Here is a 21,797-nt window from a genome sequence, read left to right on the forward strand (position 1 = left end):
GCCTTTTTGACTCCAGAATTAAGTTCTTCTCTTCCTTCTCTCCTCCTCTTCTTTCCTTCTCTGCTTCAGTAAATATTTTGTGTCAACTAAATATCTCGAGTGCCTGGAAATACACAGTGGATTAATGTCAACCACCTGATACATATGTGCTAAATAGCTATTGAATGAATTAATGAAAAGGATTTTTTTAGTTTATTGGTCAACTCTTTCCTTGCTTTTGCATAAACTCCGTAATGATTATCATAATAAACGATATTCTCTCCTGTAGTCACTTTCTATTGTAAGCTGGTTGAGTAAGTAAAGCATGTTTCTTCCTTTAGTCCCAAATTTAATATACTGCAGTATAATGTCTTGGCTGCTTTTTCAAAATGTAGAGTTAACTGTGATTTTTTTTTCATTCTGTCTGTATCTTTCTGCCTGTTTCTATTATTCATTTTTGCTAAAGAGGCCATGTGTCATAAAGATAATTATAGTAGATTGAACAAGTTTCCCAAGGGCAAAAGCAATTGTCCACAAAATAGAGAAAAAAAGGGTATAATGATAAATAGGAAATGGAAAATTTCTTAATAAAGTAAAGCTCCTAATGAGTCAGTTGGAATTCTTGATTATTATTAACAATCACATTAAATCATTTGAAATAAGTTACCTTATCAGTTGCATGTGTAAACATTTTAATAAAGTACAGGGAATTGATAACAATTAAGGGATATAAATTCATTTTCTAAATTTTACACGTATTTAAAGTGTTATATTTCCATTTTAATGTTTCCTTCTCTAAAATCCACATTTATGGGACCATTATTATTGAAGATGTTCTGTAATACATGTGATTTGATCCACCATTGGTAAATTTTTATTATAGTCTCCTTAGTGAATGCATGTTTCTTTACTATCTTTGGATTTATGTAGCATTTAGTCTGGTATTTTGCACCTAGGAAATGCTGAAATACTGGTTTAATACAGTTGCTCTCTGGCATTCCATGTATGAAGATATCTTAATGTATATGCCATACATACCTCTGTTTAGAAATTAATAGGCTTTATTGACATAAATTTCTGTTCAGTTTTTCAAGCTTTCTTATATGTTTTGAAGAAACTGACACATTAGTTCAAAGCAAGTAATTCATATTTCTGATTGGTGTGCTTATTCTTACAACAGAAATACCTATTTTGCTGTATTAAAGTGAAAACGAAATAATTAGGAATAGAAATAATAGGACACAAAGGCAAGCTCCCTGTGAAACTTCTCTAAATATTCCTGAAATGACATCTTACCCTATTAGTTTAGTTTTTTTACTACCCTAGTAGATAACATCTTTTAAAATAATAAAATTGATTCTCTCTTCAGATTTTACATTAAGAAATATAACATTTTGACAAACCATTTTTTTTTCTGTAATTTCAGTAATTTTAATTCTGACTTTGATGAAAAGATTAGCATGTTGGTCTTAGCTTAAAGGAAATTCAGAAGGGCATAGGGATGAAATGTACCACAGCAGGGGCTTGTGAGTAAAGGAATACATTTTCCACTTGTATATCCTTGGGCAGAAGCAGTAGAGCCTGGAGGCCCCTGCCCTGGAGTGTCCACGTGCACACTCATCCTGTAAGGGAAGAGGGTCAAACAAGAGATGCCCCAGCCTTCAAAAAACCCTAGATGGGATTCAGAAAAAAACTGCCTCTCGAAAGATTGAGTTTCTTCAGAGGAGTTATAATGCAATTATAACTTTTAAATTGCCTTAAAACTAAAACTTTCAGTTCTTCACTTACTCTGATGTATCCCACTGCCTAGAACATTTTCCTTTTTTCCATTGTGCCCCTGACCCAAAAACAGCAACAAATGCTGTCTGGCGGGCTCCTCCTTTAAGCCTCAGCTTAGATATTGCTTCCACCTGAAAGCAGGCACTTCGCTCACATTCGATTATAATGGCCACTTGCCTACTTTTATGGGACCCCATAATTCCTCTATCATTTTACATATTACTCTACAGTATAGGTGTCTCTTTGCTTACCTGTCTCTCCATTACAATCAAGATCTGTGGAGCCAGAGACCAGGACCCTTGTGTTTATTGTCGTAACCTGTACATACTTCTGACACAGAGGAGGCTCTTAATAAATCTTTGTTGAATAAATGGATGAATAGATGTATACATAAATTATCTTTTAGATAGCTTTGTAATGCTGAGGAATATTTGACAAACAGTTCTTAGGACACAAAGGCAAGCTCCCTGTGAAACTTCTCTAAATATTCCTGAAATTAAAAACAAAATATATATCTTCCAAATCCCATAAAACTTGTTGCTTTTACCCACATCTCTGACCTCACACCTAATTGGATGCTTTTTATTATGTGAGAGGCTCTCTGTACTCAACAAAATCTTGCAGAAAACTATGGCTCATACATGGATTCATTTATTCAACAAGCTTCTATTAAAGGTTTACGTATGTAGAACACAAGGAATATAGATTTACAGATTTAATCAAGATACAATCCCTGACTCTAAAAAAAAGAACTATCTTGAGGTTTAGTTTTTATAAACATGCATGAATGTTACTAGAAAACAGATACTATATTACCAAGCATGCTTTCGCTTCCTCGTTCATTGTTATAAAGCATATTTTGCCAGTATTACGATGTGCTCAGCTCTGATGCCTGAAATCTTTTGCTCCATTTGTTCCCTTTAGAACAGATTTTGTTATTTGGAGTTGGCTTTTTTTTTAAATTATTAATCTTTATTTGGCTTTGCGGTTTAATCTATAAACCACATCAGCCCATTTAGAACTCAGCAGGATACAAATCTCAAGGAAAGTAAATAAAAGTGTTGTTATTAACCATAGCTTAAATGATTAATAAAATTTTCTCATGCCTTTCAGTAGAAATTCTGGATACTGGCTTATGTAGAATAGGACCAGGAAGCTACATAAACTTTTGATTTAGGAATGCTTCAGGGAGGACTTGGGTTTTTGTTTAAAGATAGTTCAATCATGTTTCCTCTTAGTCCTCCTCCTAATTCTGTCTCCTCCTATCTCATATTAACCTATCAGATTGGAAACTTAAATTTTAAATAAAAATGTAAAAATATGGCACAAGGTGTTTTCCATTGTATTAGTGGCATATTCTTATTCTTTCTCCTCAGGAAAGGAAGAGAATTCTTCCTTAAGGATATTTCAATCCTGCCAAGTTTTGAATTTCTTTTAATTAACAACAAAAAATTCCTGCACAAGTACCCCATCTTAGTTCACATGACGGAAACCCAGTTAAAAAATTGATATATGTTATACTGTTTCTCAGAGGTCCTCAGTCCTAGCTGAGTCTTGGAAAGGGCGGCAGACGATTACAATGCCCAGCTGAAGAAGACTCTGGATTCATGTTTGGGGTCAGGGGTTGAGACTCTGAGGAAAATTATGGATTCTCTCTCCCTTCCCACCAGAACGTAAATATACACAAAATGTTGTATGTATGGACTTTCTGAAACCTATCTGTGGACCTTGGCTTCAAGACCCCAGCCTGTGTCAGCCCAAACTGGAGCCAGTGATGCTGATCCCAGGACCCCACTTTGAAGTCTGAGGCTGGGGAGATGGGGACCAGTCTGTATGACCTCCAGGTGATTCTCATGGACACTAAAGCTTGAGAACCACCGTCTTCTAGAAGTGCCTCCAGTAAACTATAGTTTAATGTATGCCTTTGGCCTACTGGAGGGTTGAGATATTGGGCGTTTTACAGCCATGTGAAGAAAGATGTATTTTTTATAAAGCCACTCTTTTGGCACTGAATAATTTTTGTAATGGGAGCATATTATATATTTCTCTTATAGTCAAGTACTAGGAAAAACTTTTATATCCTCTGATGAGCTGGTAAATTGATCATATCTGTGTATCTTATATTATTGTTTGCCTTTAATTTCATGCCCAATTTTAGCAACTATTCTCAGCCTCTTTTTTAAATATAATTGTCTACCCTTTTTCCCCATTTCATAATGTTTGTTCTGTTAATGAAATGGTTTTTCTGTTACTCACTATGTATGTCCTACAAGAAAGCAAGAGTTATTATGTTTCATTGAAATAATGGTTACCCCCTTGAGACAGTAAACTGAATCCCTGTGTGTGGCCATGTTAAAGGATGATTTTCAAAATGGTGACATGACTCTCATAGTATGAACATGTGTCAAATATTTTATTTAACTAATTTATGTAACTCATGTAAGATTTGACAGCTAGCTTAAAGGAACTAAAGAGCAGACACAGGCAATCATTGAGTGCTGAAATGAATTTGCTAATAGGTGTAAAACTGGACACTATCCACAGGGCAATAAGACTTAAGGTTTGGAGTCATCTCTTGCAGGGGGTAAGGGGGGGCATCAGTTGCATCTCTACAGGACAGAATTCCCTCGCAACTTTTATGAATAGGAATCATTTGCCTTGCTATCGGTTTTCTGTAATTTACAGAGTTGTAAAGTAATCCAGTCAGAAAGTGAAACGCACAGAGCTCTGGAGAAACAGGTAACCCATATGGTCCCTAAGACAATGCCAGCCTCCCACTGGAAGAACACTTAGTCATCTTTTTTTCTGGTTTCAGTCATTCACAATTTTTCTGATAGCAAGATAATGGGCAAATAAGTGGGGTTCTCATATAAGGGACTGAAACTGAGAAAGAGAATCTTGGGTAGGTGGAAAAGGATATTCCTGTCATCATCTTTCTCATTCTGTATCCTGAGTCTGGCGCTGAAGGAGTCTTCATGGCCAGGCGTGCATTCCTGGGGATGGGAGGGGAAGCTTTTGTCATGAGGAAGCAGGCTGGGAGCCAGGAAAGATGGCTCTTTGTTTGACAAGGTAAAGAACGAGTATATTTCATCCTATAAAGCAGATTATTTATTTTCATGCCATTTTCTTTACTTATTTTTTCTGTTTGTTAACACTTTTTTTTTTAAACAAAGTCTTTATTATGTGACTTTTTGTTAGCCCTTATTTTTAGTACAGTCTTTTTTAAATGTCTCTTAGGCTGACCACAGATAGGTACCATGGGGCATTAAGAAAGAACCCCATGTTTACTTTCAGTTCTAGAATTATAGGGGAAGCAGTGCTACCAGAAGCCATTGCAGTGGTGATGATAATTAATAAGAGGTCCCCTGGGGACCACATGGCACAATAGTTTTTCCTTGCCAGGAAGTTCCTACACAGCAACCTTGGAGAATCTAGAGCCTCTTTGTTAGTTAGTAAAGTGCTTTTTTCTTACCTTATTATTGTTTTCTTTATTGTTAGCTTGCTTAAATTTGTAGAACCAGATAGGGTTTAATTAACAAATAGAGGAATACTATTTTCATCAATTTGAATTAATCTATTCATAATTCTATATCATTGCAGTTTTAGATCTATCTTAATCCAATTAAGTATAGATTTATGAACATTTGCTGAATCAGTGGACTTGACATTTGGTAGTTATTATAAGTCCTGAATAAATAAGAAGCTGGATTGAAGAGTGCTGAATAAGGTTTCAGAAACATAATTTATAGATACCTTGCACTAGAAACCTAACTCTTATTTCTCTGATTCTCTTCTCTCCAGTAGCGGATGCTTAACATGTGGAAAGGCCCAGCACTTGAAAAAAATAAGCATAGATGAGACAGGGGTAATTTAACATAATGATCTTTGTATCCTGTGGTATAAAAACTGAAAACTACAAGATTAGGCAAATAATGGTTTTCAGTTTGCCTTTTCTACGAGGCACTGTTTTTAGTGGATACATTCAACAGGTTTAGGTTCTGGCTGTAGCTCTGCTACTCTAGTGTGAACATGAGGACAGAGTTAACCTCTGAAATTGTAATCTATAAAATTAATTTGTTGAGCTAATATTCATTGAGTTATGTTTCAATAAGACATGGTCCATGCCCTCAAAGAGCGGAAGACAACTGTTTGTCTTCAGTTGGTAAAATAAGTACAATCAAGTATTATGGGTACAATAAATGACTTCATAGAGGAGGTGATACCTAAACTGATTTTTTAAAAAAGAGACATCTCTGGCAGAGCAAGGCAAAGGGGACAGAGGAGCAGACAGAAAGGGAGGGAGGAGTTTTTAAAGGGAAGCAATCAGTAAAGGAACAAGAGCAAAAAGGCATAAACAGCATGCTTGGGTTTGAGGTGTGAGCCTGGTGCAATGCGAAATGAAGTGGGAACAACCAGATCTTGAAGAGTGTGGTTTCTACATTTAAAAGTTTGACTAAAAAGTCTTTAATGCTCTCTGTAGCTTGGATTCTGATCTCAGAATATTGCTAGTGAATGATAAGGAGCTAATATTACTCTGATTAATTTGAATGGTTCTTGTATTCAAAATTAGTGATAGTCAAGAAATTACATTAGTCAAAACGAGGGTTCTCTTGTGTAATTTTCAGCCTTTGTAATAACCATGAAAGGCTGGGAAATGGAGTGCAAATACTTTTGGTCAAAAGCACTCTCTTGCTACTTCACCTTTCATTTTACTGCCTACCTTGTTTCTTTTCTTCTTTTTTTTAAATTGTGGAAAATTTTGAAAACATACAAAGTAACAGAATTGGATAATGAACTTCATTACTTAGCTTGAACAACTATGAACATTCTTATTTTATTTATTCCTGTACTCTCACACATCGTTTAGTTATCGCTAACATTATTTTTACTATTTTTAGGTATAATTAACATATATTGAAATTTGCAAATCTTAGATATACATTTTTGACAAATAGCTATGCCTGTGAAATTCACATCATCCCAGTTATTTGATCTTTCCTCCAGTTTCCTTTTACCTCTTTCCAATCTCCCCTATCCTCACCCTTCCCTCCAGGTGAGAAGAGTAACATTGTTCTGATTTTTTGTTTGTTTGTTTGTTTACCTTAGATGAGTTTTGCCTGTCTTAGAATTCTATAAGGAACTCTTCTGTATGTCCTCACTTGTTTCTGGCCTCTTACCTGTGAGCTTCATCCATGGTACTGAGCCTGTTAGCAATTCCTCCCTTTGTTTTGCTGAGCACATTCTGTTGTATGAATTTACTACAATTTGTTATCAATTCTTTTGTTAGTGGGTATTTTGGTTGTTTTCTTTTTTTTTTTTTTTTTTAGACAGAGTCTCACTCTGTTGCCCAGGCTGGAGTGCAGTGGCATGATCTCGGCTCACTGCAACCTCTGCCTCCCAGGTTCAAGCGATTCTCCCACCTCAGCATCCCTAGTAGCTGGGATTACAGGTGCGCACCACACCTGGCTCATTTTATGTATTTTAGGTAGAGGCGGAGTTTCACCATGCTGCCCAGGCTGGTCTCGAACTCCTGACCTGAGGTGATCCATCTGCCTCAGCCTCCCAAAATGCTGGGATTACAGGTATGAACCACTGCGCCCAGCCTTGTTTTCGATTTTTTGCTATCGTGAATGAAGTTGCTATGAACATTCGTGTATACGTTGTTTTGCAAACATATGTTTTCATTTTTCTTGGACAAATATCTGGGAGTGGAATCACTGGGTCAAAAGATAGGTATGTGTTTAACTTGGTAAGAAACGGCCGAATTGTTTTCCAAAATGGTGGTACCATGTACCTCCCTACCAGCAATGTATGCGATCACAGCTGTTCCACATCCCTGCTGACATTTGGTGTTGTCAATCTTTAATTTTATCCATAATGTGAGTATATGGTGGTATCTCATTGTCATTTTTATTTGCATTTCCCTAATCCCTAATGATGTTGAGCACTTTTTTATGTGCTTACTTTTGCCCATCATTTTTAATTAGATTGTCTTTTATTATTGAGTTGTATTGGTTCTTTATGTATTCTTGATACAAGTTGTCAGGTGTATATTTTATGAATATTTTATATAACTGTGTCTCGCCTGTTCATTTTCTTAACAGTGTCTTTTGATGAGCAAAAGTTTTATTTTTGATTGAGTGTAACTTAGCAAATTTTTGATTATTACTTTTTGTATCCCTAAGAAATCTTTACTTAGCCATGTATTGAGAATATATTTTTCTGTTTTTTTTTTCTAAAAGTGTTATACTGTTTGCTTTTATATTTAGGTCTGTGGCCCATCTCAAATTCATTTTTATGTGCAAAGTTGGGGTCAGGATTCACTTTTTTCCCTATGGGTATTCAGTTGTTCTACCACCATTTATTGAAAAGACTATTTTTTTCTTTTTGCTCTTTAATTGTTTTGGTACCTTTGTTGAAAGCCATTTGTCCAAGTATGGGGCCTATTCCTGAACTCTGTTCTCTTCCTTTGATCTACTTGTGTTTATCCTAATCCTTCACGGTCTTGATTACAGTAGTTTCATGCTGAGTTTGGAAGTCAGCTAGTGTAAGTAGTGCAGCTTTGTTGTTTCGTTTCAAGATTCTTTTGGCTAAGTCCTGGCATTTCCACGTAAATTTTAAAAATTGCCTCATCCATTTCTATTAACGAGTATATAGAAATACAGTTGATTTTCATATATTAATTTTATACCCAGAGACATTGCCATATTCACTAAGTTTTTAATGCATAGTTCCTGAACACCCTGGACTTTCTTCCCTTCATGTTTTCCTATGGCTTTGTAGATGTGAATGTCCTTGTCTTTTATGTCTGCCTCCTACAGAGGTCCAGTGGGAATGCCATGGCATTGTGAAGTTGTCTGACACTGTCCCAGCTGGAATCATATAGTCCCCCTAAGAGTCTCTGTTAGTGCACCTTCCACACTCAGTCTTGAATGAGCCATTTTTTGAAGGCGAAAGCTTTACTTTATCTTCCTCTCCAGTCCCACAATATTGAGCACAGCATCTTGTTCACAGTCTGGAAGGTATCTTTTCAACATTTATCTCAGATAGTAGGGAATTATGTAGCTGTTGGGTGGAGTGAAGTTGGGGGACATTCTTATAGGAAACCTCAATCAATTGAAATATAGCAATTGGAATATACTCAATCAATGGGAATCAGTTGGAATACCCTGAGGTATATCCTAAAAAGGGAATATGGACCTTTTATCAAAAACTTAGCCCTGTGTTTTCCCTATTCAAAAACATGTTTACTAGTGGATGATTTATGACACTCTAAATGACTTGGGTTTTTGCTGCCAATTTTGAATTTTTGTATGTCTAAATACATTTCTTCTTACTTCATTTTTGTTTTCTAGGTGGCTGACTGTTCTTGGGATGAAACAATAAAGATCTATGACCCTGCCTGTCTTACTATTCCTGCTTGAGATACATTACTTTGGTCAGAAACAGAGGATGTTGGCTGAAGAACTGCCTAACAGCAAATAAATTAACTATGGAAAACATAGACATTATGCTTTTATATGCTATTCAGATTTCAAATCTTTCCAATTTACCCTGGAATCAGTTCTGAGGGAGCTGATAAAGACTTTGGCTCACTCGTTAAGCCTGATAGATACATAAGCCATATTTCTTAAAATTCTAAGAAATAATTAATGTTATGGTATATCTTGTAATATCTATTAAAATGTAGTCTCTGGGTCATCAAATGGATTAAAATATGGGAGATAAGTAGATTATACTTATATAGATAGTGATATATTTCATTTTTAATTTGTCATTTTTAATGTAAAATATAATCACTGCTGTGATAAATAAACTGTGTCTATTGATCATTTATCACTTTATAACTTCCCCAAAAAGACTGCTCTTTCTAATACATTGTATATGTGAATACATTACTATATATAATATACGTATATCTGTGGTTCAGTAACAGGACACTAGAATATATTTAATTTATTCTTTTATTTAGTAGCTGTTTATTGAGCATCTACTCAGTGCTTGACACATAGACTGAATGAGATTATCTCAAGGACTGGTACCATGTTTTTAAGAACGTGGAATGTTGTGAGCTAAGAGCTCACTGTTTTTTTTTTTGTTTTTTTTTTTAGCATTTATTCACATATTTTTAGATATTGTACCCACGATTCTATAATTTTGTCTTCCTACTTCTCTAATATCAAAAGTTTTTCAAACTGTCAATTAAACAAAAAGTTTTAGGTCCTACTAAGGCTTCTAGCTATTGCCTTTGAAACCAGGCCTAAGTACTGCTATACATGCTCCTTGCCACCTCCCTAAGTTTTTTTGAAAAAGCTCTAGGTGCAGATGAACTGAAAAAAAAAAACACAAAAAAAAAGTCAGTTAAAGAAGAAAAAATCAGCAAAACAAACTACTTTGCATAACACTTATATTTTCTACATAATATTAAGATATGCTATAAATGGCAAAGATTATAATTCTTAAGTTCTTTTTAAAGAACAAAATACGCTCATAATAATCAGAGCAAAAATAAACTAAAATATATGTATATTATCTTCTTTATAGATTTCCTTGTTTACTTGTTGCAGAAAAAATTTAAGACAGCTTAAGATATAAAAACAAAACAGCATAAATTAAGAAGTGGAACCAAAGACAGAAAGTGGAGCTAAGAGTGGGGCTTGAGTATACATATCTCAAAGTCCTGTAAAGTTACTACTGACTGGGCCAAAGATTTGCTGCTAAGGTTTCTAGCTTCATAAATAGGAAATCTGATTAGTTACACAGTTCAGTGCCTATAGCCTAAAGGGCAGACTCTGTCCTTGTGCCAGGCTTGGCCCTACCACCCTGCCTGGCACAGGCAACACAAGGGGCTCAGCAACTATTAGTTACATGAATGGTCTCAGAGAAAATACAACTCTTTTTGGTTCTTTTTTTTTTTTTTCCGTTCTTTGAGAATGGGGCCTCACTCTGTTGCCCAAAACTGGTTTTGAACTCCTAGGGTCAAGCCATCCTTCCACTTTAGGCTCCCAATTACCTGGGACTACGGGTACATGCCACAGTGCCCAGCTTTTTTTTGGTTCTTAAATCAGCAATACAGATTGCTTTTGAGAGGTCCCATAAAGAGGACACTGCTTAACCTAAGTGCACTGCAATGAACATGGTGCCTAACTACATCCTTAGAGTTGTCACACTGATGAGTTTGACAGCCTTTTTTCTTGCTGCTTGCCTCTATATGAACTAATGGCATTACACCAAGGTGTGGTCAGTAAAAGTGGGTCTACAATGGGTGTTCTCTGTATCAGCAGAATTTGTGATAGACCCTTAAAAGTATCCAACCCAAAGTAGTCAGACATGGTGGCACACGCCTGTAGTCCCAGATACTCGGGAGGCTAAGTCAGGAGGATCACTTGATCCTGGGAAGTTGAGGCTGCAGTGACCAGACTAAGGCATTCCAGCCTAGGTGACAGACCTTGTCTCAAAAAACGTCTAACCCAAATAATATTTACAATGAAATGAAATTATTCCCTTTCCTTCTAGAATGCAAGAGATTTTATTAACAAAATGTTCTATCACGTATCTTTCGAAACAAAGACTTGTAATTTAAAAACTAACCTCTCCCTTGATTTATTTTTTTTCCCTCTATTCTAGGGATGTTAGAGATATTTAGATCATTGGCTTCATAATACATAACTCAGGTTCTTGGAGTCTATCAATATGAGAGTGGGTGAATGCTTATCTAGTTGGTTCCCTGGAACTAGAATTGGAAAACTCTCAGGAGCAGACCTGGATTCTATCCTGAAAGACAATGTGCAAGATTTTTGAATCCTTGGTAGCTCACAAGCTAAGCAGCTTTTGGACTTCAGAGGATGACCAGTCATTCTTTCCGGGTTGGGAAATCAGCATTTGTCTCCTGGCTGCTGAGCTCTTAGCTTTCATCTTGTCTGCCTCCCCACAAGCTCCTCCTACACCTGCAGTGACAGAACAGCACTAAAGAGTGGATAAAGGAAAAGGGAACTCAGTTACTGATTTGTGGTCAGGGCACTGTGTGAGATGCTTTATATATGTTACCACTTTTAATCTCTATAACATCCCTGCAAGGTAGCCCTCCTTGTTTTCAGGACAAGGAAGCCAACGTTCTCAGGAGTCATAATAGCCAAAAAATAATGAAACGAATTTGAAATCTGGAATGATTGAATCCAAACCCATGGTCCTGCCACATAGCCTCCTTTTCTTAGGAGTAACAGAAATTAGCACACTGAGAAATAGTTTAAGATGTAGAACTCTCTGGTGAGTAGATCCTGATTATTCCTAACAGAATTGACAGAATTGAGTTTCCAAGTCTCAAGAGCTAAGCTGAGCCTTAGTCTGGAGTGACCCTACCAAGGTCCATCACGCCCAGGGAGATCCAGGCTGAGAGTCAGCTATCCTTTCTGCCTTTGGCACTTCTTAACTGTGTATCTTAGCAATAATTTGGCTCTTCCAAAAATGAACTCGAATTTCTTAACGGGCTTCTCCTCGTATATGCTGATCCACTTAAATGTTTTTTACTTTCATGTTAATACTGAATATTCCCAGATCTGTACACCTACCTTCCCCACCTGGGTTTCCCACAAGGCTTTGCATTCATTTTGTTCCAACCAAACTCACTTACCTACTAACCCAGCTTTTACTCCTACACACGCCTTTTCATTTGTTGTCAAAAGTCAAGCTGTTATAAAAGATCCATTTGGGTCAAGCTAAAGACCTAAACACCATCCTTGGTCCTTCCCTTATTCCCACTTCTCCACATACATCGAATGAGATCCTTTTTACCCCCTAAACACTGCTCCCTTATATCTCTTCCCCTCAGTCCAACCACCATTGCCCCAGTTCAGGCCATCATTAGCTTTTCTCTGGACAATTGCAGCAGCTTCCTAAATGGTGTATCTGTTTCCAGTTCTGTGTCCTCAGAGCCATCTTCCTCAACACAGCTGCCAGAGACGGATCTCAAATGCAATCTGATTACATCAATTTCAGTATAAAACCTTTCTCTGCTTATAGGATTACCTATGGGAAAAAATTCAAGCTTACTAACCAAGCAGCCAGCGTCCTCTGGGGATAGCCCTTGTCTCTGTCTGCAGTACTGCTTCTCTTCACACACAACCAGTGTGCTCACAAATTCCTCATGTAAGTGTTGCAGGTTTTCAGCTGGTCCATGTGCCTGGACTGCCCTGCTCTTGGCTTGGTAAATTCTTACCCATCATTTAAAAGTCACATTAGGCTGGGTGTGATGGCTCAAGCCTATAATCCCAGCACTTTGGGAGGCCAAGGTGGGCGGATCACCTGAGGCCAGCCTGGCCAACATGGTGAAACCCCATCACTACTAAAACTACAAAATATTAGCCAGGCATGGTGGCGAGTGCTTGTAATCCCAGCTACTTGGGAGGCTGAGGCAGGAGAATTGCTTTAACCCAGGAGGCAGAGGCTGCAGTGAGCCGAGATTGCAACATTGCACTCCATCCTGGATAACAAGAGCGAAACTCCATCTCAAGAAATAATAATAATAAATAAAAATAAATAAAAGTCCCATTAAATAACTAAAGAATAAGATTGACAACATACAAAAATTAAAATTGCAAAACACATCACTAGCAAAGCTAAAAGAGAACATAACAAAAGGATATACTGGCAACATATATAGAATGGATGGTTAATAGCCAAACTTTACAAAGAGCTCTTAAAAATCACTAAGAAGGCTGGGCATGGTGGCTCACGCCTGTGATCCCAGCACTTTGGGAGGCCGAGGCAGGTGGATCACCTGAATTTAGGAGTCTGAGACCAGCCTGGCCAACATGGTGAAACCCCATCTCTACTAAAAATATAAAAAATTAGCTGAATGTGGTGGTGCACGCCTGTAGTCCCAGCTACTCAGGAGGCCTAGACAGGAGAATCGCTTGAACCCTGGAGGCAGAGGTTGCAGTGAGCTGAGATCGAGATATTGCACTCCAGCCTGGGCAACAAGAGCGAAATTCCGTCTCAAAAAAAAAAAAATCACTAAGAAGACAACCAAACAAAAATTGGATGAGGATATCAATAAATCACAGAAGTGGAGAGACAAATGTTTACTACATTTCAAAAAGTTTCAGTCAGACTCTCTCACTGATAAATGCAAATTAAAAATGAGATCTCTTTATTTTTGCTTATCAGTTTGGCAAACATTAAAAATATTGATAATATCTAGTATTGGTTAAAGTGAGAACACATATGCTTTTTTAGAAGGCAATTTGGCAATAAATCAAGATTTTATTTTATTTTATGTTATTATTTTTGAGATGGAGTCTCACTCTTTTACCCAGGCTGGAGTGCAGCGGCATGATCTCGGCTCAAGGCAACCTCCACCTCCCGGTTTCAGTGATTCTGCTGCCTCAGCCTCCAGAGCAGTTGAGATTACAGGCACGCGCCACCATACCTGGCTAATTTTTGTAATTTTAGTAGAGACAGGGTTTCACCATGTTGACCAGGCTGGTCTTGAACTCCCGACCTCAAGTGATCTACCTGCCTTGGCCTCCTAAAGTGCTGGGATTACAGGTGTGAGCCACCGTACCCTGCCAAAATTTTAAATTACCCTTTGACCCAGCAATTCCACTTCTAGGATTCCCTCTCTCTCCCTTTCCCAAAATAACCTGTAGAAGTATGGCTATGTCCAAGGGTATTCATTACATCGTTTGCTAAAACCCAAATGCCTGTCTACAGAAAGGTTATACTATAGGACAGTTATTGAAAAGAATAAGTCATTTGAAAAAATATGCTATTTCTATGTAAAAAATCACTCCAAAACTTAGTAGTTTAAAACAACACGTTTATCATCTCACAGTTTCTATGGTCAGGAATCCAGAAACAGCTGAGTTGTTTGAGCTCAGGTTTTCTTATGACATCACAGCTATTTACATGGTTATCAGGCCTCAATTACTCAACCACATGGGACTCTCCATAGGCAGAATGTCCCTACAGTGTGGCATTCGGCTTCCCCAGACTCAATGATACAAGAGAAAAAAGGACATACAAGATGGAAGCCTCAGTGTTTTATAACCTAAAGTCAGGAGTGACCTCCATCACTTCTGCCAGGTTCTGTTAGCTACACAGACCAACCCTGGTACAGCGTGGGAGGAGTTAACATAAGGGTGTGAATACCAGGAAGCGGGTATCACTGGAGACTATCTAGAAGGCGAATTACCATAATACGCTTTTTAAAGTAGGAAATTATGGACAAATATATATGATATCCTAGTTTTGTTATTTTTTTAAAGGGGGAGTTTGTGTGTGTAAAAACATACATACAAAAAAGACTGAAAGGTTCCATACTGAACACAGCAAGCTCTGTGTAGTAGGGTTGGGGATGGTGAACACTGAAGAGACCACGTTTACTTATTTATAAATTTGTTTTTCTTTTATGTACCACAATGAGCATGTGTTACTTTTATAATTAGAAATAATGAAATAAGTTTTCAAAGAGACTGTAATTCCTTCTCCAGGAAGCTTTCTCTTCTACTGCTGTCAAGCTGATGTACTTGCCCTTCTGGCGCTCCCCCTTTTTCTGCCACACAATCCCACTGTTGGTAAGGATGAAGGCGCTGTGTTCATCTTTGAGTCCTCTGTGGCTAACAGAATACCTAGCACAAAATACTTGTACTATATGTTTTTTTAATGAATGGATAAACTAAAGGATTTATTTAATGTCATTAATATTTATTAAGTAGCTCCAAAGGTGATGTGCTTGAGTCTAGACCCTTGGTACCCTGATACCAATAGGTCAAATAGCTATTTGACCTTTAGATCTACATTTTTGTTCATCTAGATCATTTAACCTTGCTAAACATGGTATTCTTAATTTTTCACAATTTTTAAAAGGAGCTCATCTAGTGTCTGGTTTTGTGGGAGATAGGGGTTAAGGTTTTTTTCTTTCCAAAAGAATTATATGCAACAAAGTGGAGAAAATGTGCAGTTTTATGCCTCTGTAGGTTTCAAATATTAAGCTAAATTGCCTTGCCTAAATGAGAAGAGTAAGATAGCTGAATCAGCCCCAAATCTTTTATCTAATGTTAGTATCACAAACGGATGCAATTATAATTGCGGGCAGAAATGAATCATTCCAAAAGTAGGTCTGTGCAGCCACTTCTTTATATTAATAATATGCACTTACAATGCCTTAAAGCAGCCATACTTTCATTAGAATAGTCTCTAGAAGCAGAAATCTGTTATTTGCTGATGTCTGTAAAAAGTTAATTTTCAGAGTTTTTAATCAATATATTTTGAATATACAGTTATACCACACACATACACATAATTTGAACTGGTGCTTCAGACTTCATTATTTCCTAAATAACATTAACTCTACAAAAACAGAGTCACTTAAGCAGCCAATAGTGTGTAACCACAAGTTTTAGCAACAAAAACCAAGGGCTCCCCAGAGAACCGGAAGCACGTGTTTCAGTATAATGCTTTCCAGCTATTCCTGGAAAGTTGGCACCCTGGGCCATTCACAAACTTTTTGAGTGCCCACCTGTCGGGAGCAGGGAGGTGGCCCTCCTAGGCGCCGGGCACATGAGCTGGTGGACTGGTTGAAACCAAGCTCTCTAGAGCTCACCAAAGTGAGCATCCAGAGCCCCAAATGCTGGCCCAAATGAAGGGCTGCTGTGATGCTGCTGATCCCTGCTGTAATTTTTTTTTCTTCCCCTGTTGCGGTAAATCACGACTTCAACATTTTGGCTGAAGTGTCGCGTTCAGCACAGAGGTGGAAGCAAGAGGCAGAAAACAGAAGAACCGCGAGAGAAATGGATCCTGTCTATTAAGGCAACGTGATGCAGCGTTAAAAGGTTAGGAGGTTGCGATCCCCGGGGCTAAGAGAAATAAACTACTGGCGGTGAACGAAAGGGGTGCTGGAGCGCAGCGATCTCGAACCTTTCCCTTAGAGCCAAACCCTGGCCAAGGCCACAAATTTCAAATCGCCTGAAAACCAAACTGTCTGGCGCTTAACGGTTACCTCGGCTGAGCGAAACCCTTGGCTGCTGCTGATTTAACCACAGGTCCGCGCGAGTTACTTTCCAGGGAACTGAATTCAGAACAAAGAGTCACCGAAGCCTTACTCCCTCTCCAAAATTAGAATTCCCTTTTTCTCTTAGTCATATAGGAAACACACCGTTCACAAGTCCTGCGGTGCAAAGGTGTGAACCCTGGCCCAGGGAGGTGGTGACTCTCCCCGCCCTCCGCCTCCGGGTTGTCCTGCTTCCGAAAGCAACCCACGACGGTCCCGCAGGGTGAGGGTTCCCTGGGATCATTTCCCTGTATCCAGAGAACGCTACGCGGAGTCTCCCTGCAGAGTGAGGGGCCCCGGGTTCCCGCCCCCTCCCCATCTACTCCCCTATTCTGCGAGCGCAGCCAGCCTCTCCTCTCACGCTTCGGGAAGCGTCGCCCCCGAGCTCCTCGGTTCCTGGTGGTGGCTACTCGCCGTAGTGACTTCGTTTCTGCGCGTTTGCTTATTTACATCTTTGCCTCAGTTCGAATGTGTGTCCCCGCCACCAGGCTCCGCTGCTGGGCGAGACCACTGAACCCCCTGAAAGCTTCCCCGGAGCTGCGCGCGTAATCCCGGGACCCTCTCTGGAGGACGCGCGGAGAGCGGTGCGCGTGGCCTGGCACCGGAAGGAGCCAGCTTCCGGGCTCCGAGGCACCCCCTGGACAGCGCCCCGGGCCGCGGGTTCCTCCTCCGATGCCCGGGCGTCGGCGCCGGGATCGGGAGCTTCGGGGGCCCGCCGGTACCGACGGTTTTCGCTTCCCTGGCGGGCAGCTGGACAAGGGCCCGCCGCTGCACCGGGAGGGACAGTGGGTGGAAAAACCCGCTGCAGCTCCGGGGCGAGGGAGCTGGGGGCGCCGTCACTTGTTGCGACCAATAAACGGCGCTCGATCCTGATGCGCTGTTTCTAAAATCTTTAGCTGTGTCCCGATCCCTCCAACTCAAGCCCCTCGGCCGGGAGGAAGGGGCAAGCGAGAGCCGCTGGCTCTGTTGGGGGAGAGGGGCGCCGCGCTCCAAGAGCCCCCTTCCCGCCCTGCGGCAGCAGCCCCGGGGCGCCCAGCCGCCCGCTTCCCTCCGCAGAGCGTCTTCCCTGACGGTGAAACCGCGCGGGACACAACCCACCGCGGCTCATCACCCACTTACGAATAGCTGTCGCTAGGATTCCCGCCACTCCTCTCAGACCGGCCCCCCCGCCACCTCTGCCACTTTTCGGAGTCCCCCGCCCTCGTCACTGCCTCCCCGGAGCTGCGGGGCAGTCGGACGCAGAGCTGCCGAACCGCGAGAACGCCTGGCCAGAGCTGCCCTCTGCAGCCCAGCCGGCGCCCCCTGCCCTTCGCCGCCGCTCTGGGCGGGCGCCCCCGCCGCCCTCACTCCGCTCCTCCAGGCTCCTCGCGCGCAGGTCGCGGAGCTCCGCCACCGCTGGGTGCGGCGAGGCCGGCGCGATGCGGCAGCTGTGCCGGGGCCGCGTGCTGGGCATCTCGGTGGCCATCGCACACGGGGTCTTCTCGGGCTCCCTCAACATCTTGCTCAAGTTCCTCATCAGCCGCTACCAGTTCTCCTTCCTGACCCTGGTGCAGTGCCTGACCAGCTCCACCGCTGCGCTGAGCCTGGAGCTGCTGCGGCGCCTCGGGCTCATCGCCGTGCCCCCCTTCGGTCTGAGCCTGGCGCGCTCCTTCGCGGGGGTCGCGGTGCTCTCCACGCTGCAGTCCAGCCTCACGCTCTGGTCCCTGCGCGGCCTCAGCCTGCCCATGTACGTGGTCTTCAAGCGCTGCCTGCCCCTGGTCACCATGCTCATCGGCGTCCTGGTGCTCAAGAACGGCGCGCCCTCGCCAGGGGTGCTGGCGGCGGTGCTCATCACCACCTGCGGCGCCGCCCTGGCAGGTGAGCGGGCCCCGCGCCGACCCCCAGCCGACCCCACCCACCCCGCTCCGTCGGGCAGAGACCGCGGGGATCACTGAGTGCAACGACCTCACTTCCAGATGGGGAGACTGAGGCAGAGAGAGGCGGAGAGCTTTGAGAGTGGTCGCTCAGCTCGCAAAAGGGACTTCGGAGACCCAGCGAGCTCCCCAGCGCCCCACAAAGTCCCCCTGCCCCCTAATGTCCTGGCTTCCGGCCCTCGCCCCTGCTTCACCCGGCATCGCCCTTCCTGTCGCCCCCTCTCCTGGTCTTCCCCTGTCACCCCATTCTCCGGGAGAGGTGGGAGGGCCGCCTGACCCTGGGAGCTGGAGTCCTCCAAGCCTGGACCAAGCCGGAAGGAGGGGGCCGTGAACTTCCTTGGGTCACGAGGGGCTGGAATGGAGGTGGGGGATGGGGGCGAAGCTTAGGTTCCCGGGGCTACTGCGGGGTGTCTCGTGCTGCGCAGGGGGCTGCGGCCCTGAGGCAGACGACCCAGGTGCTGAGCGAGACGACAGCCTGGGCAGGGGGAAGCTTCACTGGGGGCCAGGACAGGCGTTCTCCCCTGCGCCTGGCCCACTCGGGGTTACAGGCCACTGGCTGGGGCTCCCTCTCCCTTGGGTGCCCCACGGGGCAGGGGCTGCGGGGTGCAGGTACCACGCGCCCGAGTGACCTCGGTGCCAGCTCGGGGAAGCCACAGCACCTGCCCCGAGGGCATCTGCGCTCTCCGGGGCCTTTGTCGTGGACAGGGGAAGATGGGGTGACCCGGGGATATGGCGGGAAGGCGCTCTGAGCACTGACTAAGTTTGGCTGTCGCATTTGACACGGGCGGCCGAGGGACGGCGGGCGTCTGTCACTCAGGAATCCGGTGGGCAGAGCTGGGGCGCCAACCCAGTCTCCTTTCCTACCCGACGCGTTTTCCCCGTGGGTCCCCGCCCACGCCAACCTGCTGTCTTCTCTCTTTTTCCTTCCCGCCCGGGCTCGGCCGTCCTCCTCGTGCGCCTCAGGAGCCGGCGACCTGACGGGCGACCCCATCGGGTACGTCACGGGAGTGCTGGCGGTGCTGGTGCACGCTGCCTACCTGGTGCTCATCCAGAAGGCCAGCGCAGACACCGAGCACGGGCCGCTCACCGCTCAGTACGTCATCGCCGTCTCTGCCACCCCGCTGCTGGTCATCTGCTCCTTCGCCAGCACCGACTCCATCCACGCCTGGACCTTCCCGGGCTGGAAGGACCCGGCCATGGTCTGCATCTTCGTGGCCTGCATCGTGATCGGCTGCGCCATGAACTTCACCACGCTGCACTGCACCTACATCAACTCGGCCGTGACCACCAGCTTTGTGGGCGTGGTGAAGAGCATCGCCACCATCACGGTGGGCATGGTGGCCTTCAGCGACGTGGAGCCCACCTCTCTGTTCATTGCCGGCGTGGTGGTGAACACCCTGGGCTCCATCATTTACTGTGTGGCCAAGTTCATGGAGACCAGAAAGCAAAGTAACTACGAGGACCTGGAGGCCCAGCCTGGGGGAGAGGAGGCGCAGCTAAGTGGAGACCAGCTGCCATTCGTGATGGAGGAGCTGCCCTGGGAGGGAGGAAATGGCCGGTCAGAAGGTGGGGAGGCAGCAGGTGGCCCCGCTCAGCAGAGCAGGCAAGAGGTCAGGGGCAGCCCCCGAGGAGTCCCGCTAGTGGCTGGGAGCTCTGAAGAAGGGAGCAGGAGGTCGTTAAAAGATGCTTACCTCGAGGTGTGGAGGTTGGTTAGGGGAACCAGGTATATGAAGAAGGATTATTTGATAGAAAACGAGGAGTTACCCAGTCCTTGAGAAGGAGGTGCATGTATGTACCTATGTGCATACACTTATATGTTAGAAATGACATGTTTTAATGAGAGGCCTCCCCGTTTTATTCTTTGAGGAGTGGGAAAGGGAAGAAAAGAAAGAAGCTGAAAGGTACTGACACAGAGCAACAAAATTAGCACCTGTGTGAATTATTTAGTGTGACTTCACCTGAGGCATCACAGAGACAAAAGAATGTGAAGGTACTTAACAAAGTAAGGCCACGGTTTCTGCTTCAGACTCCTGGCACATTTATTTTTTGTCATCATAACCATAACTAGATATCTGCATGTACCAAGAGTCCCTAAGCCACCCCCTCCAAAGATGGAGTGTAGAAATGATGACAGCACTTAGTAAGTTCAAAGATGACATTCAGGGATGCATTTTTTGATGATAGAACTACAGTTTTTATCGCCAGCTGGGCAAAGAGTATATTGCTGAAATGATATATAAATATACTGAATTGATGTTTACTGTTTATAGTCATCTGAAATATCATATTTACTCTGATTCTACTCATTTTTTAAAAATAAGTGTCTTATTATTGTATTATATATTGATAGAAACTGTTAAAGCTATTTTGAAAATATGAGTTCTTAGCTTTAATCATGAAGTCTGAAGTTTGCTTTTAGTAATTATTTTAAAAGTTGTTTTGGTTCATTGCTTTATAATATTTATTATTGAATGCCAAACCTGTTCTTTGTTTTTTTTTTTTTACTGTGTCCAATATTCTTTCAAGCAAATGCAGTGGCTGGAATATAATTCAGAATTAACTGAAACCCAGCCAGAAGAGGGACCACCTGTAAAGCAAGTCCTTTCAAGTTGCACTGCACATCCCAAACCATGTTACCAAAAGAGCAACTGCTATATTCACATTATGATATTTTTCTATCTTAAATTTGTCAAAATAAAGTATGAGTCTAACTATTAAAAGATACATTGTTAGAAATTTATTTTAGACACATGTTCTATTGTTGCTGTATAGTTGTTTGTGTTTGCCTCCAATGTGTGGTCATAGTATCTGGTGTGTAGGGGCCGCACCACTGGAAACTTCCTAAATTAACAAAGCTGTTTGGTTTGAAATAACAACAAAAACAGAAACACATCTTCCAGTGAAGGAAGCTGTTAATGGCCTGGTGCAGTGGCTCATGCCTGTAATCTCAGCACTTTGGGAGGCCAAGGCAAGCAAATGGCTTGAGCTCAGGAGTTGAAGCAAGCCTGAGCAATATAGCAAAACCCCATCTCTGGCCAAAAAATATCAAAAATTAGCCAAGCATTGTGGTGTGCACC

The 21,797-nt window shown here is 42.4% G+C and overlaps 2 protein-coding genes across 2 annotated transcripts in view; both read left to right on the plus strand.

The window, feature by feature from the left end:
- The window catches only part of PEX7 (peroxisomal biogenesis factor 7), a 90,337-nt gene extending 80,735 nt beyond the window's left edge, over nucleotides 1-9,602 (plus strand). The window contains exon 10 of the mRNA XM_030809752.1: nucleotides 9,114-9,602. Coding sequence (XP_030665612.1) covers nucleotides 9,114-9,182 — 69 coding nt within the window. The 3' untranslated portion in view covers nucleotides 9,183-9,602. The remainder of the gene's footprint in view (nucleotides 1-9,113) is intronic.
- Nucleotides 9,603-17,993: 8,391 nt separating this feature from the next.
- SLC35D3 (solute carrier family 35 member D3) lies at nucleotides 17,994-21,440 on the plus strand. Its single transcript, XM_003255771.3, has 2 exons — nucleotides 17,994-18,664; nucleotides 19,684-21,440. The coding sequence occupies exons 1-2, from the start codon at nucleotides 18,226-18,228 to the stop codon at nucleotides 20,493-20,495; spliced, it is 1,251 nt and encodes a 416-aa protein (XP_003255819.2). The 5' UTR covers nucleotides 17,994-18,225; the 3' UTR covers nucleotides 20,496-21,440.
- The last annotated feature ends 357 nt before the right edge of the window (nucleotides 21,441-21,797 follow it).

Source organism: Nomascus leucogenys, chromosome 3 (genome assembly GCF_006542625.1).
Source record: "Nomascus leucogenys isolate Asia chromosome 3, Asia_NLE_v1, whole genome shotgun sequence".
Classification (NCBI taxonomy): domain Eukaryota; kingdom Metazoa; phylum Chordata; class Mammalia; order Primates; family Hylobatidae; genus Nomascus; species Nomascus leucogenys.

Bases quoted from the DNA above. Each gene is read 5' to 3' on its own strand.
- SLC35D3 (XM_003255771.3), top strand. From the start codon at position 18,226: ATGCGGCAGCTGTGCCGGGGCCGCGTGCTGGGCATCTCGGTGGCCATC. The intron at 18,665-19,683 runs GTGAGCGGGCCC...CGTGCGCCTCAG, and splicing joins CTGCGGCGCCGCCCTGGCAG to GAGCCGGCGACCTGACGGGC.